Below are 20,915 nucleotides of genomic sequence, written 5' to 3' on the forward strand. Positions count from 1 at the left end.
CCCCTCCCCCAGGGCAGTGGGATTCAACTCCCTGAAGAGAGCTGCCCAGAGCCGCTGGGCCACCTGCTTCAGCCCTCTGGGGGCATGGGCCTCCATGCTAGCCTCCTGCCCTGGGCTTCGGCCCGCCCCGGGGGTGCAGGAAGCAGAGCGCGTGTCTCCTATCCAGCTCTGGGCAGGGCCACACTGGACAGACAGGGTCCTGTAACAGCCTTTAGCCCACCCTGAAGATGCTGCAAAGGTGTCGGTTATGGAAAGAGCCCAATTTCCTTTCTAGATCTCTCTCGAGATGGTTTCAGGAGCTCAGTGCCGTGCGCTGGGACTCAGAGCCAGAACCGGGCACATTCGGAGCAGAAGGTTTCTGCTCTGCCCTACGTACTGCAATGCACAGGCCATGCTGAACCAGGAATGACGGGGCGACGTCTCTCCAAACAAGGGAGAAAGGCTCAGATGCAACCCCGAGGAGGGAGATAAGAACCTGGACTGAACAGAGCCCAGAAGTAACGTGATTTGGGAACAGCAGCTGCTACAATGCAGGGAAGTCGAGAAGCAGAAGTGATGCAAACAGGTGATGATTTAAGAATTCAGGAGGGCTTCCGCCCTCAACCCAAGGCGATGAGGAACAGTTCCTGTGTGATGTCTACATGGTCCTTTATGCTGGCTGAGAGCCATGGAATTTGCTTTTCCACCAACTCCTTGTTGTAGCTCTCCCCACCCTGCAGACACCTTGACACAAGTTCCTCATCTGTGGGTTAGCTCGGGGACAGATCTGCCTTCCCCTCCCCTGCCGAAAGCAAACAGCTGTTCCTTGGATTTTGCTTTCCATGCCTTCCGCATGAGGGTGGGCGCTACCTGCTCCCTCCTCCCACACACAGTGCCAGCCTCTGCTTCCTCCCAGTGTTACTAACTCCTACTAGAGTGCCCCTTCCCTTCTACCAACCCTACCCATCTCCTATCTCAATTCCTTCACTTTCCTCCTCCAGCCTGCCCGAGCCACACCTCTGCCATGCACCTGCCCAGAACCAGGCCACGGCACTGTCCTCTGACTCTCGCCATCAGCTGGCACCCTTGTGCTCGCTGCTTCAGGTCAGAACTACCTGGCCCCATCTTCCGCACGCTGCAGCACCCCATGGCAGCCTGCTCCCTGCAGAGCCCCGAGCCCCATCCTAGAAGCAGAATAAGAAGCATCTGCCTCCCTGATGAAGCCTGGTGCACTGGGGGTCATGCTCCAGGCATCCATTGTAAAAGGGCAGAGACAGAGACCAAACACCTGCACAAGGGGCTGTGAGCCTTTAGCCGCCAGCAGCCTGGTCACCTAGGAGCCCAGTGCAGGAGGGAGGCAGGCAGTTTGGGAGAGTAGACGGGATCGTCCCCCCTGCAGGGAGCCTGCTGCGCTCACGGGCTAACAGCTCTGGGGACAGCGCCACAGAACTGCTGCTCGGGTGCGATGTACCCGGAACCGGTGGTGGCATGCTGCCGCTAGGTGCCCATTAGCCCAGCCAGGTGCCCATTGACACGGGGCAGTAGGATTTCTCACTGGGCCCAGAGACTGCGCACCAGGATAGCCTGCCGGGGCTGGACTCTGAGTAACCCCCGCAGACCCCAGCTCTCCCTGCTAGGCCTGTTCCCAGCCTGCAATCCGACCCCAACGGGCAGGCTCCTGGGGGGGCCCCCCCGAACAGCCACATGACCCCATGCAGGGGCCAGGGAGCCTCAGCACCTGGGGCAGCCTGGTTTTCCTGCCGGAGTGAGAAGGGAAACACCAAGCACCATTATCACGGAGCGGTGCATTGGCTCCCTGCAGCCATTGTTGGAAGTGCCTGATTGTGAACCCTGGTGACCCTTCTCCGGGGCCTGCTGCATTTCCGATGCAAACACAAACATCCCAGCTCTTAGCGACAGGCGCTTTATTCCATCGACTCGATGGGGTCTGGCTTCTAGGTGCTACCCAATGCAAACCTCACATTCTTAAAGAGCTCCCCACTTCTATTTGAGGGGTGGCCAACAAAGTCTCTGACGGGCGGCACGTGGCTGTGGGAAGAGATTTGTGGCATCGTTGTTTGTAGCCAGTAACTACTAGAAGCCCCATTGTGCTGCACCAGCAAGGAATCAGGAGCACGTTTGTCCCAGACTGTTCACGGACGCGGTTTACGACAAGCCCCACCAGATGGATAAACACTCCAAGGCCGAGGGGACAGTGAAATAAGTGTGTGTTACACAGTGCGAGACATTCCCTGCCTAAAAGCGTCACCCTCCTTATTCTAGAGATGGCAGCCGGAGGCAGAGACATTCAGGCTCTGCTCCTGCAAAGAACTCACCAGGCACTTGCTGTAACGCCTGCTCACAGGCTGGGCTCTAAGCGTTGGCAGGGTCAGGGCCAGGGCCGTGTGCCCAGCCACACCCGGAGCTGGGGTAGAACTGGGAACATAGCCCAGATCTCCTGGTAGGTGGGGCACAGGCTGGGCCAAAGGAGAGCCTGACTTCCAGCACACCTCCGTCCTGGCCTTGCTTCTCCCCAGTAGGTACACACACAGGGTTTGTGTACACGTACACACACACACACACACAGTTTGTGTACACGTACACACACACACACACACACAGTTTGTGTACACACACACACAGAGTTAGAATCCTGTCTGGAGGAGAGAAATCTCAAATGCAGGCACACTGTATTTCAGGGCAGGATCACTGACATTCACCTGCTTTTGACACTGCAATGAGAGCCCGGTGCTCCAGGTGTTCTCTTGCCCGTGAATTCTGATTGTCGCGAGGGGGGTTATTGTCATCATTCAGTTTAAGTGACATTCTCTGTTCCCATGGCTACAGGGCGAAAGGAGGATCAGGCTCAAGTACAAGACACAAGTTAAGGGCCAGGCAAGGAATGTTTCGGAAGAAGTTGATTCTACAGACAATGACCCTGGACAACACGTCTGCCTCTCGGCCCCAGCCTACCTACCCCTGTCCCCGGCTGCTTAGTCCCCCCTGGATCCTGGCCTATAGGGTGCCCTCCACAGGCCGTGTACTGGGACCAGACACCCCCTGGCCTCTGGGGTGCCCTGCTAACAATTTTTCCTTCGAAGAGCTTCTCAACCATCTTTACCCAGGTCCATTCACCACCCCTTGGCGGGGGAAGGGGGGGGGCACACATTTATTTACATAAATAAAGCTTCAGAATAAAACTCAAAGTCCCAAAACACAGCCCATCAATTCTCCCCTCACCAGCCCGTTCCCAGGGCTGGTCCCACCTGGGGTCACAGGGCCAATGCCCCACACCCCAGCCCTTCTGATGGAGCCCCCTCACTCCCAGCAGCCTCCAAGACCCCCCTGCCTGGGGTCTTTCCTGCTACCACCGCTCGTAGGTCCTACCTGGCCAGAGCCTCAGGTTTCTAGCTGCAGAACAGCCTGGCTCGGGGGCTCCCTGCAGAAGACTTTCTTCCTCCCCGCAGTTTCCTGAACTTCCCCTGCATTGCAGCAGCCTGTGCCCTCCGGTACCTGATCCAGCCCAGGTGTGCCTCATGCCTCTAGTAATCAGGGTGGCCGGCCCCAGGCCCTCGGCCCTTAAGGGGCAATCAGCCTGTTACAGGTGGAGTCAGTAAATCATGAAATGGGTCCCAGAGCCCCAGACAGTGCAGCTGCTGCCTCTTCCCACACTCCTCAGCAACCTCCCTGAGAAAGGGCGGGTCAGTGACAGGGCACGGGCCAGAGGCCGTTTCTTGAGCATGGTTACAGGGGGGCTGAGAGCCATCGAACCAAACTGCTGCAAACCCTGAGTATGAGGGAAACCACTTCAAGCTGGGAATGTGGGACCCCCCCTTGCATCCTCAGTACCTGCACCCTATGCATGGGACATAAGCAGTGCTGGTGCCTGACCTCCCCGAAGGCAGGGCCGAGACCCACTGTCCGATTGTACCAGACACTGTTGTTGTTAGGGGTTCGATTTATACAAAAATCACTCCGGGACCTCTCCCAAGTGATAGAGCCTCTGCCAGCTCCCCTGCAGAGCGCCAGATCCCCTCCCTGGTCAGACACCCCCCCACACAGAGCCATGGAAATAGGTGTGTCCTGCAGCATGGACCCGAGCTCCACAGACTCGGGCTGTTTTGTGAGCTTGGCCATGAGCCCACATCGCAGGCCGCAGCCCAATCCATGTGGGCCTGGGATCGGCAGCGGTCATCCTTGGATGCACTCAGAGCAGGGTAATATACAGACGTGTGAGCTGAATGACCCTGTGCCAGCGACTCGCTGTTTGTCCTTCTTCTAACTGCCAGCCCTGAGCGCTCCCGATGTAAACGGTGTTTGCTTCTTGGGGAGAAATGTGTTTCTAAAAGACGCTGCCGGGCACAGCCAAGCCAGCAGAAATAGGTTTCCAAAGGGAGCTATTTCCAGTCAGCGTAACAATGATCACCAGTTGTTCTGCAAAACCCACCGAAAATAGACTCTGCGCTGGCAGCACGTGCTCCCCTGGGAGCTGGGCCTGGTTTAGCTCACCCAGTTACAAGCTGTAGGTGTCTCGTCCGCTCCGACGCAGCAGCACCAGCTCCCGGAGTAGCTCTAACGTAGGGCTAAATCTTGCCCTGCTCTGCTCTGGAGCACAGCAGCTGGTGGACAAGGGGGCAGAAGGGCCGGGGTGCTCTAGCAGGGGAAGATATCTCCACAGGGGACGAGGGAGCACCAGGGGAGAGGGCACCAACCTCTGGCCCTCAGCAGGGAGGGGCACTGCCTGGTCATGCTGATGCCCAAGTGCCGTTACACTAGGTGTCCTTATCCCACCTTTTAACCCCATGTCCATATCCCAGAGCAGTGTCCTGCATGATGGGACGTGGACACGTTCTGCATGTCCCCAGGCCCAGAAGACAGGTCCCCTCCCAGCTGCACAAAACCTGCAGCAGCTCAGAATTGAAGCAGTAACTATCGCTGGCAGACCGACGTGCCTCCTGGCAACGAGGGTGGCTGAGCCTGGCACCAGGCAGGATCCGCTGCCCCAAGAGTCAAGTGCTAGGATCCACCCGCCTAATCGAGCTCCAAGAGCTGCCTTCTGCGGAAGGGCAGGACCCTGGAGCGTGGCTGGACCGCTGGGTCCTGGAGAGGTTTGTACAGACGTTAGCACTGTCGGGAGCTGGGCGTCAGTTACTGAGCACAGTCCGGGTTTTCTATACGCTACTAAAGATCTGTAGCTCGCCAGGCAGCAAGATACCCCGGGTGCCTGACCCCGTCCTCCCATTCCCCAGCACGGCGCCAGGACCAGCGCGTTCTCCACGGAGAGAAGTCAGCTCGAGACGTTTTACACAGACAAGAGTCAATCCAACGGCCCCCAAGAGAGGCTGAAAACCTCCATGTGCTCTAAGGCTCTGTCTAGTCTGCAGGTGGACCCCCACGGCTGGCCCGGGCCTGCTGACGCAGGCTAAGGGGTTCGGGCGAAGGGGCTGTTTAATGGTGGTGTGGACGTTCCGGCTAGGGATAGAGCCAGCACTCTAGGAGGGTCTCGGAGCTCGGACGGCAGCCGGGGCCGAAGGTCTACACAGCAATTGCACAGCCCCTTGGTCGAGGCCGGCCGCGGGGGTCTCCCTGCAGAGTAGACAGACCTGAGATCCTGGACATGGACGGCCCAGCTGTGACAGTGCCCTGGTGCAGCCTGGCACTACAGCCTCCTTGTCACAGACAGCAATAGCCCATCAGAGACCAGAGTCCCGCTGTCCCAGCACAGTCTGGCCTCCAGAGACGATCATCTCCGCAGAGACCAGAGACTGAGGTCACAGTGCAGGTTGGGGCAGCGGGCTCTGGTAGCACATTCAGGGGAGCTACTTATCTCATGCAGGTTTGGTGACTTCTCATTAAATCAGCCGAACTGGCTCATAATGACCTTTTGCTCCAAGTAAATCAAAAATTTCCTCTTCTAATAAACCACTGACATTTCTATGACACCGTCCGCTCAGGGATCCCAAAGCTCAGCACACGTTACAGCCTGGGTGGAAATGCGCCCACCGGGAGCCTGTAGTAGTTAGCTCTCGCTGACACTCTCAATGGGAACATGGGGTTTGTGAGAGCAGAAAGCACCTGGGGAAAGGCAGAGCAAACCCCAAACTCTCCCAGTCTTCATTTACTTCCGAGTGGAAGTTAATATGCACTTGCTGGGTCACGATGCTGCTAAACACCCTGTCGTACTGAAACGCGACTCTGCGACTGTCAGTTCTGCACTTGCAGTGGATCTGTCTGGATGTATTCAAATGATGAGCGATGACAACACGCTGCTCAGGGTTTAGAGCTCAATGCCTTGACCTCCTGCAGGGGTGTTTTATCGGCTAATGAAATCATGTTTGTGTTCTATACAAACCAGAAGGTCCTAGAGTAACCCCAGCAAAGGCTATAAAAAGCAGCTAGCCCCCTCCCCGCCGCCCCCCGGGACGAACTAGGCTGCAAGCTAATTGTGAGTTGGAAAGGCTGTCACAAAACTGGTGACAGCTGGCTGTATGTTCAGATGGCTGTGCTGGTCTGATGAAGCAGGCTGGTGTGTTGTACAGGGAGTGGTTTTGTGCTCTCTGGAGAGAAGGGGCAGCAGTGAAGACAGGGGACAGTAACCTGGCCAAAGAGAAAGGTTCTGAGCTGGCCCCATATGCTGGAGGTGCTGCATTGGGATAATTGCTCAGGGTCAAACTGCAGTCCAGTGCCCGGTAACACACCCTGCCCCATGCACTCTGTGCAGTCCCACAGTGAGGCAGCCTACCCCTGCCTACCCCTCGCTCAGCTCATGTCAGGGGCAGTTTGACTTGATGGGCCGCAGGGCAGGGGTTGCAAAGTCACTGCTGTGCATGACTGGTGCTGATTTCCCAGACAGTGATCGGCTGAGCCGCGTGCTGGCTGGCCCCGCAAGGTGGGACTCGGAGAGGGCCCGGGAGGCAGCAAGGTGGAGACAAAAGCCTTTCTCCCATCTAGTGTCCCTCTCCCCAACCCTGAGTCTAGACCCCCTCCCCAGCCCTGAATCTGCCACGGGGCCAGCCACAGAGCGGGGACTATGCTGCCCCTTCTTCAAGGGGGCTGCCCAGGAGCTGAGTCAGCCACTCTCCTGGGGACCCTGACTGCACCCAGCCGTGTGCCCACAGCCTCCGGGGGCCAGTCTAACCCAGACTACGACTGCACCTTGGCACCAGCGGTGCTCAGCAGTGGTGCCACGGGCGCTGGTGAATGTACATTGGTGTCACACTGGGATGTTAGGCCCAAAAACCGAAAAACATGTTTATCTCGGCTTCTGCTTGTTATCCCAGTAAACATGCTTATCTCAGTTCTCACTGTCGTTTCCAATGCATGAAGCTGCACGTATACAGGATGTATAGAAGATATATGGAAAAGGGGAGGGGGTTGGACGGACCCTGGGAAAGGAATGTGAAGGACGGGAAGCTAAACAGATGTATCCTGATTACTACTAGAACTGAATTTAAACAATGCATAGGTTAGCAGAATTTAGACACGCTAAGTTGTTTGTCTCTCTGTATAAAAGAAGCCCAGTTGTGCTTGTAAGGTGTGTTCCTCCCTCTGGCATGAGTCGAGGGGGACACCCGCTCAGCTGACTGATCAATAAAGAACTTGAAGCCGTCTTCTCGACTCCCGTGCCTCCTTGGGGTAATTGGGCAGCTCCAGGGGGAAACGAGCCCATTTGGCTAACAGGGATGAACCTGTGTCAATGACAGCAAAATCCGGCCCGTGCTTCCCACATGTTGGACCATATCCGACTCCCGGAGAGTGCAGCTGGGCCAGTGGGTGCTCAGCACATGGGGAAACCCCCGCCCACAGCTCACTCTCTGAGCACACAACACAGGCAGCAAAACGAGAGGCCATGAATAGTGCCAAGACCGGCACTCGGACCCCCCCCCCCCCCCCCGGCCTGACCCGTCCCCACACAGCACGACCGGCACTCAGACACACCCCCCGCCCCCGGCCTGACCCGTCCCCACACAGAACGACCTGCACTCAGACCCCTCGGCCTGACCCGTCCTCACACAGCACAACCTGCACTCAGACCCCTCGGCCTGACCCATCCTTACACAGCACAGTGCCATGCCTCTCCCCGAAGCTCTCCCACCCCTCGCAGGGGGGGTGTTAGGCTGAGAGCAGGGGGTGCTGCATTCGAACTCGTTCAGCAGTTTCCAGGCCTGAGCCCAAAGGCCTGAGTGATTCCCTGTGTCCGAGATGAAAGCGGAAGCCTGGAACTAGCAAAAATCAGCCGCTCTCCCAAGCACTCTGTGCACTGCTGGCCGGCCCACCCTGGCATGGAGGGGTGAGTGGGGAGCAAAGGTAGCCGAGGGCCCCCCTCCGGCCCGCCCCAGCTCTGTCCCCCCAGGGTGATAGCTCTCTGGGCACTAGAAGACACCTCCATGAACACACAAGAAAGGAGGGTTCCCAAACCCCAGTATCTCTGGTCCAGGGTTGTTATCAGTTCGTGGAGGGAACCAGGAGTGGTTAGCTCTGTTCTCGCCAGGTACGAATACAGACCCACCCACCCCACTGGGACCCGGGCACTGGATGTAAGCATGTGGCCGCTCGGCTGGTGCCTGGAAGGAAACGCTGTGGCTGTTTTACTTTTCTAAGCTCAGTGTTTGGAAAGCTCCCGCTGGAAAATAGTGGGTTCACTCCTGTGTGTCTTAGCAACCGGCATCCAGCCCGTGCTCCCCCGGCATCGCTCGAGCAGCCAGTGCAGCCAGAGACACACGGAGAGCTGGGGGAGAAGATAGTGGACAGAGGCGGGGCCTGGGGCCGGGGATCTCAGATGCCCAGCTGGGGCAGGGGGGCTCTGGGCTGGAGAGAGGGAGCAGGCAGAGCCCACCTGAATGCAGAGAGACTGGTGTGTGCTGGGCTGAGGGAGGTCAGGCCTGAGGCCCTGAGAGTTTCCTGTGCTGTGTTCAACTCTCAATAAACCCTCCTGTTTTATGCTGGCTGAGAGTCACTCTGGTCTAGAGAACAGGGTTGCATCAACCCCTTCGGGGGTGGAGGCCCCGGGGATCCAGAGCGAGGGGACTCCCTGAGGGGGCCCACGACAGAGACAGACGTGCTAAGGCTCAGAGAGGTGCAGCTCCAGGAGGTGGAGGGGCCTGACCCCGAGAGAGAGTGGACCCCGAGAAGGGCTGTCGCACTGAAAGGGGCACCCCCCACGGACCGCATGGGGCCAAGAGTGGGCACGATCTGTGAGTCCGTGACAGGTCCATCGATAGCTATCAGCCAGGATGGTCAGGGATGCAACCCCATGCTCTGGGTGTTCCTAAACCTCTGACTTCCAGAAGCTGGGACTGGACACCAGGGGATGGATCACCCAATAAATTGCCCTGTTCTGATCATTCCCTGCAAAACATCTGGTGACAGCAACTGTCAGAGACAGGATACTGGGCTAGATGGACCCTTGGTCTGACCCAGTCTGGCCGTTCTAATGTTCTTAAGATATTACCTCACCCACCTCGTCTCTGTAACACGGGAACTACATCTCTCCTGTGTGGTTCCTTACACAGTCACTGGAGTTTACAATTCACCCGCTCAAATACTCCCTTACAACATGGGATCCAGCTATCATGAACCACTTGCCTGCTTTCAATCAAGTCTGAATACTAACCACATTCTTACCATTCTAATCCCTGAGCCCAGCTCCGTGCTTGTCAGAGCTCCCCTGAGTCTCAGGGACTCTCGCATGAGCTGGCACCCCGCAGCCCATTCCACACGGGCGTCTGTCAGGAGTCTGCCCAGAGCACTGAGAAGTCCCAGGTGGGCCCAGGGTGAGGCACATGGATTTATTCTGTGTTTGCTGCTGTCACTTATGGAACCACTGTAGGAAGTTCAGGACCCTTCGTCACTTGGGCTGGATTCTAAAGGCAGCAAACAGAAACAATTAAAGGCTGCAACTCTGCCGGCTCGTCACCATTTCCTCTCTATCTCCCTGGCTCTCCACTTGCCCTGCTGCTTGTCTGCATTCAAAGCGTGTCTAGTTTAAATGGGAGCTGACCGTATTCTTTGCATCTTAGTTGGGGAGGCAGGGAGAGCTGGCTACCTGGGTGTCAAGCCCACGGTGATGACTGGTTTAGAAAGACAGACAATGTTCAAACTGGAGCCAGGTGGATGCTGAAAAACACTTTTGGGGACTCTTGGAATCACTTCAGATCGGTCTTCCAGCTCTGTCTGCACCCCTTGTGCATTCCCTTCCCCAACTCCTCCAAGGAAACCAGTCCACTGGTGGGATGGGGGCCAAAGCAGCCGGTTCCAGGCAAATATCACCGAATAGTCCTGGAATGTGAATTTCAAACTCAGAGTCTTGAGAATTCGCCCTAGAACCGTGATTCCATGAATGATGCGCATCCGGCCAAGGACCAGAACCAGCACACGTCCTCCTTGGCTGCAATCGGAACAGCACACGCTTCAGTCACTGCACCCCACAATTAACTGCTCGGAGGCACACGACAGGCCAAGCATTATGGCCAGAGATGATCCAGTAAACGACTTTGAATAATGAACAAATGTGAGAAAATTGCAACCTGTTACTAGCAGCTCTGTGAGCGGAGAAGGGGCATTGCCAGCACATTGCTCTTCATGAATTATTCAGCCAGCCTTTGTTCAGACGGGTGTGCAAACCCCTTGCTGAGCAGAGACAGAGGGGGAGGAGACCCTCGCCTGTTTACAAGCAAGCAGCCTGATTCCACCCCCGCACTGCTGCCTGAGCTGCCAGTCCTGGAGACAGGCACCCGCAGCTGCAGCTGAGAGGGGCCACAAGGCCTGCTAGGAAGGGGGGAGCAGAGAAGGAAGAACAGGCAGAAAGGCCTGGGACAACTAAGGGGAGGCAACCCTGCCCTAGCCTGCCTCCAAGAAAGCAACCGAGAGACTGAGGCAGACAGCCAGCCCTGAGATGGAAGCGCGGCTAGCCGTAATTAGAGGGGAAGGTCCCGGCACTCCCTTGGCTGAAGACACCTTAGGAGGGTCAGCCAGGAGAAGCTGGGCCCCTCCAGAGACCGCGCCAAGAGACCAGGGCGGGAGAAGAAGACAGAACTCCTTTGCGTAGGAACAGACCAGGAGACAACGAGCACCAGCCCTTTCTAGAGTGTCAATAACAGGCCAGATTCTGGTCTTGGTCCCACCAGTGAATTCAGGAATCCCATCATTGGCTTCAACCGAGTGTCTCCAGATGTATGCTGGGACCGCTGAGGGCAGGCTCTGACTCCATGTTGGCTCTCAAAGGTCGAGTGTGGCACAGGGTGGGAAGTGACAGCCCCTTTCGAAATGATCCAATCTCATGGAAAGAAGCAAGTGAGAGAGGGGCAGTGGGGAGGGCTTGTGGGATCAGCAGGGAGATGTTATTAGTGCTGTTTTCTCCCATTTCATTTGCCTGTCTGAGCAGCCCAGGAACCGGGTGCTCAGCACCCCAATGTGGATGACTAATTGGTACCAACAGTGCTGTTTTCAGTGGTTTGTCACTCACCATCGGCACCCCCTTCTCTTCAGTTCCTTTTGCTGCTTGATTAATTAGCACTGGCCCTTACTCAGGCAAAGCTCTTGCTCCAGGCCATAGGGGTACACCAGCAAGCTTCTCCAGCAGCCACTGGCTGTGCTGATGCATGAGAAGGAAAGAGCCCAGCTTGACTTTCAGATCCCACACTGCATTCGCACCTAGAACACTGTGAACTGAATGGATTTGCCCTGGGTCCATTGAGACAAGAGAACTACAGAAGAAACACTGCTCGGGTCAGTGCAAAGGAAGGAAACCAACAGTGCAACCAGTCAGTGGAGAGATGTTCGTGTATCCCACATGCCGCAAAGTGGATCTGGCTAAGGCAAAGCTGAACTCGCTCTCGGGTCCGTAGCAGGTGAAGGGAAGGTCTCTTTCAAGGGAGGTTTTTAATCATTAGGAACAAGGAACACAGAGAACAACATTGCGGGTGTGGGGGGAGTTGGTGTTAGTTACGTGTCTCTCATTCATTGGATCTTCTTTCAGAGAGAGCGGCTGTGGCGCTATCAGGATAAAGAATTCGAGCCTTATGGAAAGGTTGAATCTGACTCACCATCTGTCAGAAATTCTCATTGGAAGGGAGGCAGCCAGTGACCAGTTCTCTCCAGGAGGTTTTCACTTTGCATTGGAAAGCAACACGACCAGTTCATTTCAAAGCTGCATGGTTCAGACATTTCAATCCGTTTGTTCAACGCATTTCTGGTTTCTGGTTCTAGCCGCTGGCGTGACCCCGCACAGAATCCATGTGTCCCGAAGGGAGTGTGACTGTACACGGATGTTGCTGGCAGTAGGTATCCTGAAGGCCCATCATCTCTCCAGCAGGCTCTTGGGCAAGGCTGGGATTGTGGGTGAGGTGGGGGATTCTTTGGCATTGGCATTCACCTGCACTGGGTTATTTTCTGGGCCTGGGGTTAAAGGAAGCTGTTGGGTTTGTCAGTGATGTCATTGTGCTTCTAATTAGCTCAAAGGTACTTGCAGCCCCCGAGAGACAGTCTTGTCTTCTTCCTTACGTCAGTTATAAATTAAACAAACAAATATTTTCATAGCTGTTTTGCAGACGCATGTTTATAAAGTCTTTCCTGTGGAAATCTGAGCTGGTATTTGTGAAACTCAGGGGCACTCTCTCTTCATCAGCAGCCATTCTGCTAGGAGCAGGTAGCCCTGTCTGCCATGGGTAATCAGTGCTTGTGCTGGTTTGCCAGTCCTGTCACCCGGGCTGGTATCTCACACACTGTCCTTTGATGTTATCCAAGGACCATTTTATTCCTTTCCCTGGTGCTTGCTTGTCTCATGCAATTATGCCATCGTCTTCCCTTCATCTCCAAATTGCCTTGAGAGGTGTGTGAAATAGTCCAGGTTTCTTCTCTTGATCCTGTCGAGCTGCACCTGCTTCATATGGGTTGCTGCAATAGCCTTCTTTGCTCATGATATTCTCAACGGAGGAGGATGGGAGCGTTTCAGAACGGCTGGTCAGTTCCTCTCTGGAGAGAGTTTGTGATTTTAAACTTTTTTTGTTTGTAAAAGGTTTCTACTATATAATTTAATCCATCTCTCTCTCTCTCTTACACACACACACACAGACACACACACACACAAACACACACACACGATGTTGGTAATTTAGCATGTTATCAGCATATCCTTGTATTATTTGAGCTGATCAGGAAATTTCCATCAAAACATTTTTTCAACCAAGAAACTGGAACTTTTTTCACACAAATCGTTGAAAATAAAAACATCCCGTCCCTGTTCTTGGTTCCCAGCTCTGCTTCCTGTTGATGTCCCCTCTGAACGAAGGCTGAGATCTGAGCTAGTGCTCTAGTAACTGTGGGCCACATGCCCCTGGTGTTAATCTGATCGGATCCAGACAGCTACAGCAAACACCACGCTAGGGGGGCAATAGACATGTTAAATTGCAGAGTCCTGTGTTAAACTGGATTTGCCGTGCAGCTTTGACCACCGCTCCTGTACTGTGCCCACTTAGCCATTGCCCCGAGCACTGCTCCAAACCTTACAGACTCCTAAGCAGCTCCAAAGAGAGGACGCGGTCTGAATCCCTTAGACAAGAATTCCACCCCCCACAGAAGTGTTCCCTTCTTTCTCCCCAAATGTGGCATTGCCTCCTCACAGTCTCATCCCACCAGGGGCAGACAGGGAGCTTTATACAATGGAGAAGGGGAGGTTCCCAATGGAGGCCTTCCAGCTTGGCCAGACACTGCCCTGACTGCGTTCCCCTTGGTAGACACTCAGCAGGCTGCTGGGTGTGGATCCCTGGGACTGGCCAGCCCTGGCTCACTCCTGCAGTATAGACTCCCTGTCCGGTGACCCCAAGACCAGTGCTCTCCCCCCAGCTCTCCCAGGATTGTAAGCACACCTTCTCCAGAGCTCCACCCATGGGGGTTCTCCAGTTTACACGTCAGCCTTCTGGGGATACAGGACAGTTAAATCCAGGCAGACAGAGGCTTTGCAAAGTAACTTTTTAATCACACACACTTTACTCAGAGAAAAAGCATGAGACTTCCTGACACGTGCAAACAAAAACCACTGCACCTCCAGTGTCCTCACCACCGCTTTGGGGTTTCATCAGTGAACACTGAGCGAGGACTTGACCACAGTCGACAAGTAACTACACAGGGGAAAGGTTTCTGATAGGAGCTGGTTCTTTAATCCAGCAGGAAAAGGGACAATGAACTCCAGTGGCTGGAAGCTGAAGCTAGGTATATTCAGACTAGCAATAAGGTGCCCTCCACTATCAGAAATCTCGGCCCTGAGGAGGTACTTACAGACCTGCTTAGCCTCTTGGCTAAACTCAACAGACTGAACTTCTTCCGTCTCTTACTGTGAGGCAGGATTTCAGATCTCAAATTGTTCTGAACTGATGCCCGGCATGGCCTCGATGGGTTCAGGCTGATTGGTTTGGGTTTATTTCTTCTCCCCAGGTTTACGAATAATGAACACTCGATTGTATTATTTATAGGGTATTTCCAGCTTGCGCATGTATCACCGTACGCTTTGTTCTGTTACACGTTTATATTTAATATAAAACATTACCAGTAAATAAAAAGTCATTCTCGTAGCTCTTTTCTGAACCCCTCCAATGTAAACGTCCCTGTTGAAGTGTGGACACCAGAAATGGACACCGTAGCCAGTGATGGTCTCACCAATGCCGTACACCGAGATACATCCCCTTCCTACAACTACTTGATATTCCCAGGGTTGCATTAGCCCTCTTAGCTACAGCACCACCCTGGGAGCTCATGGTCAGTGGGTTACCTAACATGCCCCCTAAATCCTTTTCAGAGACATTGCATCCAAGGATCCAGCCCCTGTCTCATAAGGGCGACCTACATCCTTCGGTCCCTGATGTTTGACCTAACAAGGCCCTTGTGCATAGACTTTCCCCAGTTAATCAACTGTAGCCAGAGCCCAGCTTGGCCTGTGTGGGTGCGCGGCTCCCCTGGCAGACTCGGGCTGTGGGGCTGGACATTGGCAGCGTATTCAGGCTCACGCTGGAGCCTGAACTCTGGAACCGTCTCCCCTCGAGAGGTCTCGGCGCCCTGAGTCCAGCCCAAGCCCAAATGTCTACCTTGTAATTTTACAGTCCTGCGGCCTGAGCCCCACGAGCCTTGACCATGTGGTTCAGTATGTAGGCACCTAACACAGTCATGCAGAGAGGGTGGGTGGGGTCTTGCTCATTGACTCATAGACCATTATGATCGTCTAGTCTGACCTCCTGCACAACGCAGGCCACAGAATCTCACCCACCCACTCCTGTAACAAACCCCTGAGCTATGCCTGAGCCATTGAAGTTCTCAACTCGTGATTTAAAGACCTCAAGGTGCAGAGAATCCTCCAGCAAGTGACCCGTGCCCCACGCTCTAGAGGAAGGCGAAAACCCCCCCAGGGCCTCTGCCAATCTGCCCTGGAGGAAAATTCCTTCCCGACCCCAAATATGGCGATCAGCTAAACCCTGAGCATGTGGGCAAGACCCACCAGCCAGACACCCAGGAAAGAATTCTCTGTAGTAACTCAGATCCNGCCTGGGCTGAAGAGGGGGATGTGACACCCCCAGTAACCGCACTGAAAGCTCCCCGGGGCACTGACCATGGCACTGGCATGGCAAACCTGGCAACGGCTCGCCTGTCGCCTGCTAGCAGCATATCCCGCTCCTGCAGCAGCCCCGGTGCCTGGGACACGGCCAGGGACCAGCACGTACCTGAGGTCTCGGTGAGCCAGTACATCTGTTCTGCCCCATCCTGCTGCTTCATCCAAGTGACAGGGACTATCCAGGTGTAGCTGCAGACGGACATACAGACACTGGGGTCTTCTCCTGCCCTTCCTTACTCTGCTGGTTCTGCCCCCGGCAGAGTCCCAGCCCCCCAGTGCGAGGGATCCCCCCCCCCGGCGATCGGTGCGGGCTCACCCGTATCACACCCTCACCCCTCAAAGGGGTGACGCCCCATGGGGAGGGCCCTGCAAAGAGCACAGAGGAACGGGGCTGGCCTTGGGCCTCTGGGCTCTCGGAGGCAGAAGGCCCATGGGGCTCCAGGGACCCAGCACCACAAGGTCTCTACCTGGGGGTGCCGCAGTGCAGCCCTGGCCACGATCCCGCAGAGGCCCCCTCCGAGAGGCACTGCCGTGGGGCTCTGTGGTGGCAGGGGAGGGGCTCACGCCCCACTGCCCTTAGGACAGCCGGCCTCTCCAACGTGGGACCTCGGGGGGCAGAAAGGGCCGCTCGATCACTCACTTGAACGCCGAGGGCCGCTCGACAATGGATTCGGTGTCCAGTAAGAAGTGTCTCTGGCTAATGGAGCCAGCTTTCGTGTCCACAGTCACCACGGGGAAGCCCATCTGCAGTGTCCAGCGATCCATGACGCCTTTGATGGTGGTGGGGAGCTGAATTTTTTCTTCATCCACCACCTGTGCAGGGGGCGGTAAGGAGCTATTGCCTGCTGTTCTCTGCAGATCGGCTCCCGCAGAGGCTAGGCCAGGGAGTCCCGGCTCCGTCTCCACCCCCTGCCCTTCTACAGGGCACCTTTGGGGGCAGAGAGAAGTGCCCAGAGCTGGGTGTTTGGGAGGTTGGGTCGAACCCCCACAGCTGCTTCACGTGCTGTGACATGGACGCTCCCCCCTCACCGTCTGTCTAGAGCTCTGGCAGAGTCACCGGCGGCGTCACGCCAGCCTCCCCCAGCGACGAGGACACCGTTCACCAGCTCTTGAAAGAACAGTACCTTACGGTCGTCCCGGCTGGTCTCAGCAGGGTTCCCAGGTGCTGCTCACATGAGCCCAGCGCAAGGGCTGGCAGGATCGGGCACTCTCTGGGGCAGGGGCCATGCCATCCTCCGTGTTCGTGCAGCACGGACAAGGCAAGACAAGCGCCCATCAGGCCCCTGCCAGGGAACGGCACCGATTCCTCTCCTGTGCCTAGCGGAGCCGTGCACCGAGTCCACCCATGTGCCTGCTGGGCCCAGGCACGCAGCCAGCACTGTGCCCTGTGTGGGAGCGTGTCGTGCAAATGGAGCCTATGTGCCAAAGGGGCAAAGGGACGGTGGCTGCGGGACCTGAATTTCAGTTTCATCACGGCTGGGTGATGTCCCTGTCCCTGACCATAACAGGCTTCTTACACTAAATGCCATTCAACAGAAACCCAGCCCAGCCCTGGTCATGCTCCTCCAGCCGGTGGGAGGAGCTTCGTACCTTTTGCAAATGAGTCCACAGATCGTCGTAGACCGTGTTTCCGTAGCTGAAGGCTTGGAGGTAGGACTGTGAAAACACAGGGAAAGGGAAGAAGGAACTCAAATGCGAAATTGCAGAATTACTAACTGTCATCTGTAACCTATCATTTAAATCAGCTTCTGTACCAAATGGCTGGAGAATAGCTAATGTGACGCCAATTTTTAAAAAGGGCTCCAGAGGTGATCCCGGCAATTATAGGCAGTGAGCCAGACTTCAGTATCAGGCAAACCGGTTGAAACGATTAGTAAAGAACAAGATTGTCAGACATAGACATGAACATAATTTGCTGGGCAATATTCAACATGGTTTTTGTAAAGGGAAATCATACCTCACCAATCTACTAGAATTCTTTGAAGGGGATCAACAAGCATGTGGACAAGGGGGAGCCAGTGGATATAGTGTACTTAGATTTTCAGAAAGCCTTTGACAAGGTCTGTCACCAAAAGCTCTTAAGCAAAGGAAGCTGTCATGGGATAAGAGGGAAGGTGCTCTCATGGATTGGTAACAGGTTAATAGATAGGAAACAAAGGGTAGAAATAAAAGGTCAGTTTTCAGAATGGAGAGAGGTAAATAGTGATGTCCCCCAGGGGTCTGTACTGGGCCGAGTCCTATTCAACATATCCATAAATGATCTGGAAAAAGGGGTAAATAGTGAGGTGGCAAAATTTGCAGATGATACAAAACTACTCAAGATAGTTAAGTCCCAGGCAGATTGCGAAGAGCTACAAAAGGATCTCATAAAACTGGGTGACTGGACAACAAAATGGCAGATGAAATTCAATATTGATAAATGCAAAGTAATGCACATTGGAAAACATAATCCCAACTATACATATAAAATGATGGGGTCTAAATTGGCTGTTACCACTCAAGAGAGAGATCTTGGAGTCATTGTGGATAGTTCTCTGAAAACATCCGCTCCATGTGCAGCAGCGGTCAAAAAAGCAAACAGGATGTTGGGAATCGTTAAGAAAGGGATAGATAATAAGACAGAAAATATCATATTGCCTCTATATAAATCCATGGAACGCCCACATCTTGAATATTGCGTGCAGATGTGGTCGCCCCATCTCAAAAAAGATATATTGGAATTGGAAAAGGTACAGAAAAGGGCAACAAAAATGATTAGGGGTATGGAACAGCTTCCATATGAGGAGAGATTAATAAGACTGGGACTTTTCAGCTTGGAAAAGAGATGACTAAGGGGGGATTGTGACGGAGCGGGGAGCAGGGCAGATTTGACCTGGGAATGTTGCAGGGGGGTTGCAGTGGGGATGTGGGACTTCCCTTGAAGGAAGTTACCTGAGCTGTAACCTGAGCCAGGAATGGGGGTGGGGAGAATTAACACCTTCTGCCCGGGAGACTAACTCCCCCACAATCCGCAACAGGGATATAAAATCATGACTGGTGTGGAGAAAGTAAATAAAGAAGTGTTATTTACTCCTCGTAACACAAGAACTAGAGGCCACCAAATGAAATTAATAGGCAGCAGGTTTAAAACAAACAAAAGGAAGTATTTCTTCACACAACGCACAGTCAACCTGTGGAACTCCTTGCCAGAGGATGTTGTGAAGGCCAAGACTATAACAGGGTTCAAAAAAGAACTAGATTAATTCATGGAGGATAGGTCCATCAATGGCTATTAGCCAGGATGGGCAGGGATGGTGTCCCTAGTCTCTGTTTGTCAGAGGATGGAGATGGATGGCAGGAGAGAGATCACTTGATCATTGCCTGTTAGGTTCACTCCCTCTGGGGCACCTGGCATTGGCCACGGTCGGCAGACAGGATACTGGGCTACATGGACCTTTGGTCTGACCCAGTCTGGCCGTTCTGATGTTCTTATTCGCTCGGGATGAGATGGGGATCCCAGAGCCAGGTCTCAGCAGAGGAGCCGCCTCCCCAAGAGTACACCCTGCTCCCCCGCTGCCAGGCGAAGGCAGAGGCATTGCACTGAGCAAAGCCCCAGACTTTCTGGGCACAGCTCTCAAAGGCAGAGGCCAATGCTCCCAGCAGCAGAGCCCTCCCTGCTGCTCACCCACACTCTTCCCCTGCAGGGTGTTTGGGCGGGCGTGGGCACCGCAGGGCCATGCCTCCGGGTGCTGCACTGAGACCATGGGAACGAGTGTGCAGGCTGGGCCCTTCCCCAGGCACGGCCACCATGGGCATGACGGCTGCCATGCTGGCCAACGCTCGATTGGACCAGGGACCTCCAAGCCAAAGCTTGACTGAACTGCCAGTCTTTGTAGCCAGGGGCTGCCCCGGTCCTGCAGCCTGTGCACTGGCACAGAGCGGGCATGTAACTCACGCTGCGCAGGGCGTTGCATGTGCAAAGTGGGCACTCCCCCAGCACCATCCATTCCCCTCAGGCACTACCCACTCCTCTGCCCCTCCTGCAGACTGGCTGCGGGTCTGGGGAGCGCTGCCAGAGTGTGGGGAGGTTTGGCAGGTTCCCCCTAAGGCAGAGCGCCCTCCCAAGGGAGCCCAGGCCGACGCCGGCCTCGGAGCAGGGGCCATGCAGGACGCATCCGGCCAAGCCCTCTGCTCGGCACGCAGCCCCGCCAGGGCCTCACCTGCAGCCCCTTCTTGAAGCTGTCCTCGGTGAGGAACTCCGAGAGCATCCGCAGCACCGACGCCCCCTGCAGGGAGATCAGAGAGAAGCGCTGAGCGAGGGTCCGAGCAGCTTCCCAGGAGGGGCTGCTCCCAACCCCAGGCAGTCCCCAAGGGGGTCCCTCACCTTGCTGTAGGCGATGGCGTCGAAGACCTCGCTGATCTGCGCCGGTGTGTTGATCTCGTTCTCCAGGAAGGAGAGCGGGTGCGAGGAGGCCAGCGCGTCGACCTTCATCACGCGGTACATCTCACTCTGCACTATCAGGTCTTTCTGCAAAGGCACAAGGTTACAGCCTGCCCGGGGCGGTGCCGGCACTCAGCATCCAGCCACCGACCGGCCCTCCGTGGGCGTGTGGGGACTGCCGCCAGCCCGGACACGGTGCCGTCTCTTCCCTTCCCGCCCCCAGCCTACAGCCTGCGTTCTCACCCACCTGCAGGATGGGGGCTGCTTCCTCCCCACCCAGCAGCACCAGGAGCTGCCCCGGCAAGCAGCGCTCGCTCACTGCTGCCGGCAGCTCCACACTGCCCCTCCGGAGGGACGACAGAGACCCCCTGGCCTCCATCCCCCGGTCCCAGCGCCAGGAAAGGCTGCAGCCAACTGGAGAGCAGGGCCCCCTCCCCGGGAGCACGCAGCTCCTTCCTGCAGGGCCACAGGTGACCCTGCTTGGGCCGAAGCCTGCCACCTTGGCATGCCAGTTCCCACGCGCCTCCTGCCGCTGCAGCCCGCTGGGTAGCGCCTCCTGCTGGGGCTACTCACAATGTGCCAGGAAGGCTCAGCTGAGTCCGCCCCCAGGTACTCCACGTAGGAGGCAAAGCCCTCGTTCAGCCACAGGTCGTTCCACCAGCGCAGGGTCACCAGGTTCCCGAACCACTGCGGAGAGAGTGAGACGGGGAGGGTCAGCCAGGGAGCCCCAGGACAGAGCCCCCCCGACACACAGAGCCAGGGAGCCCCCACGCCCAGGGAGCCCTGGGACAGAGCCCCCCCGACACACAAAGCCAGGGAACCCCTGCACCCAGGAAGCCCCATGACAGAGCCCCCACCCCTCCACACACAGCCAGGGAGCCCCGATCCTAGGGAATCCCAAGCTACAGCCCCCCCACA

The 20,915-nt window shown here is 55.7% G+C and overlaps 1 protein-coding gene across 1 annotated transcript in view; it reads right to left on the minus strand.

Annotated features, from left to right (window-relative positions):
- Nucleotides 1-20,915, minus strand: part of ANPEP (alanyl aminopeptidase, membrane) — a 67,664-nt gene that overhangs the window by 25,072 nt on the left and 21,677 nt on the right. Inside the window, exons 7-12 of the mRNA XM_034784909.1 lie at nt 20,571-20,684; nt 19,941-20,084; nt 19,777-19,842; nt 17,168-17,233; nt 16,218-16,390; nt 15,511-15,766 (exon numbers count right to left, since the gene is read on the minus strand). Of these exons, the coding sequence (XP_034640800.1) occupies nt 15,511-15,766; nt 16,218-16,390; nt 17,168-17,233; nt 19,777-19,842; nt 19,941-20,084; nt 20,571-20,684 (819 nt within the window). The remainder of the gene's footprint in view (nt 1-15,510; nt 15,767-16,217; nt 16,391-17,167; nt 17,234-19,776; nt 19,843-19,940; nt 20,085-20,570; nt 20,685-20,915) is intronic.

Source organism: Trachemys scripta, chromosome 10 (genome assembly GCF_013100865.1).
Source record: "Trachemys scripta elegans isolate TJP31775 chromosome 10, CAS_Tse_1.0, whole genome shotgun sequence".
In the NCBI taxonomy this organism is placed as follows: Eukaryota; Metazoa; Chordata; order Testudines; family Emydidae; genus Trachemys; species Trachemys scripta.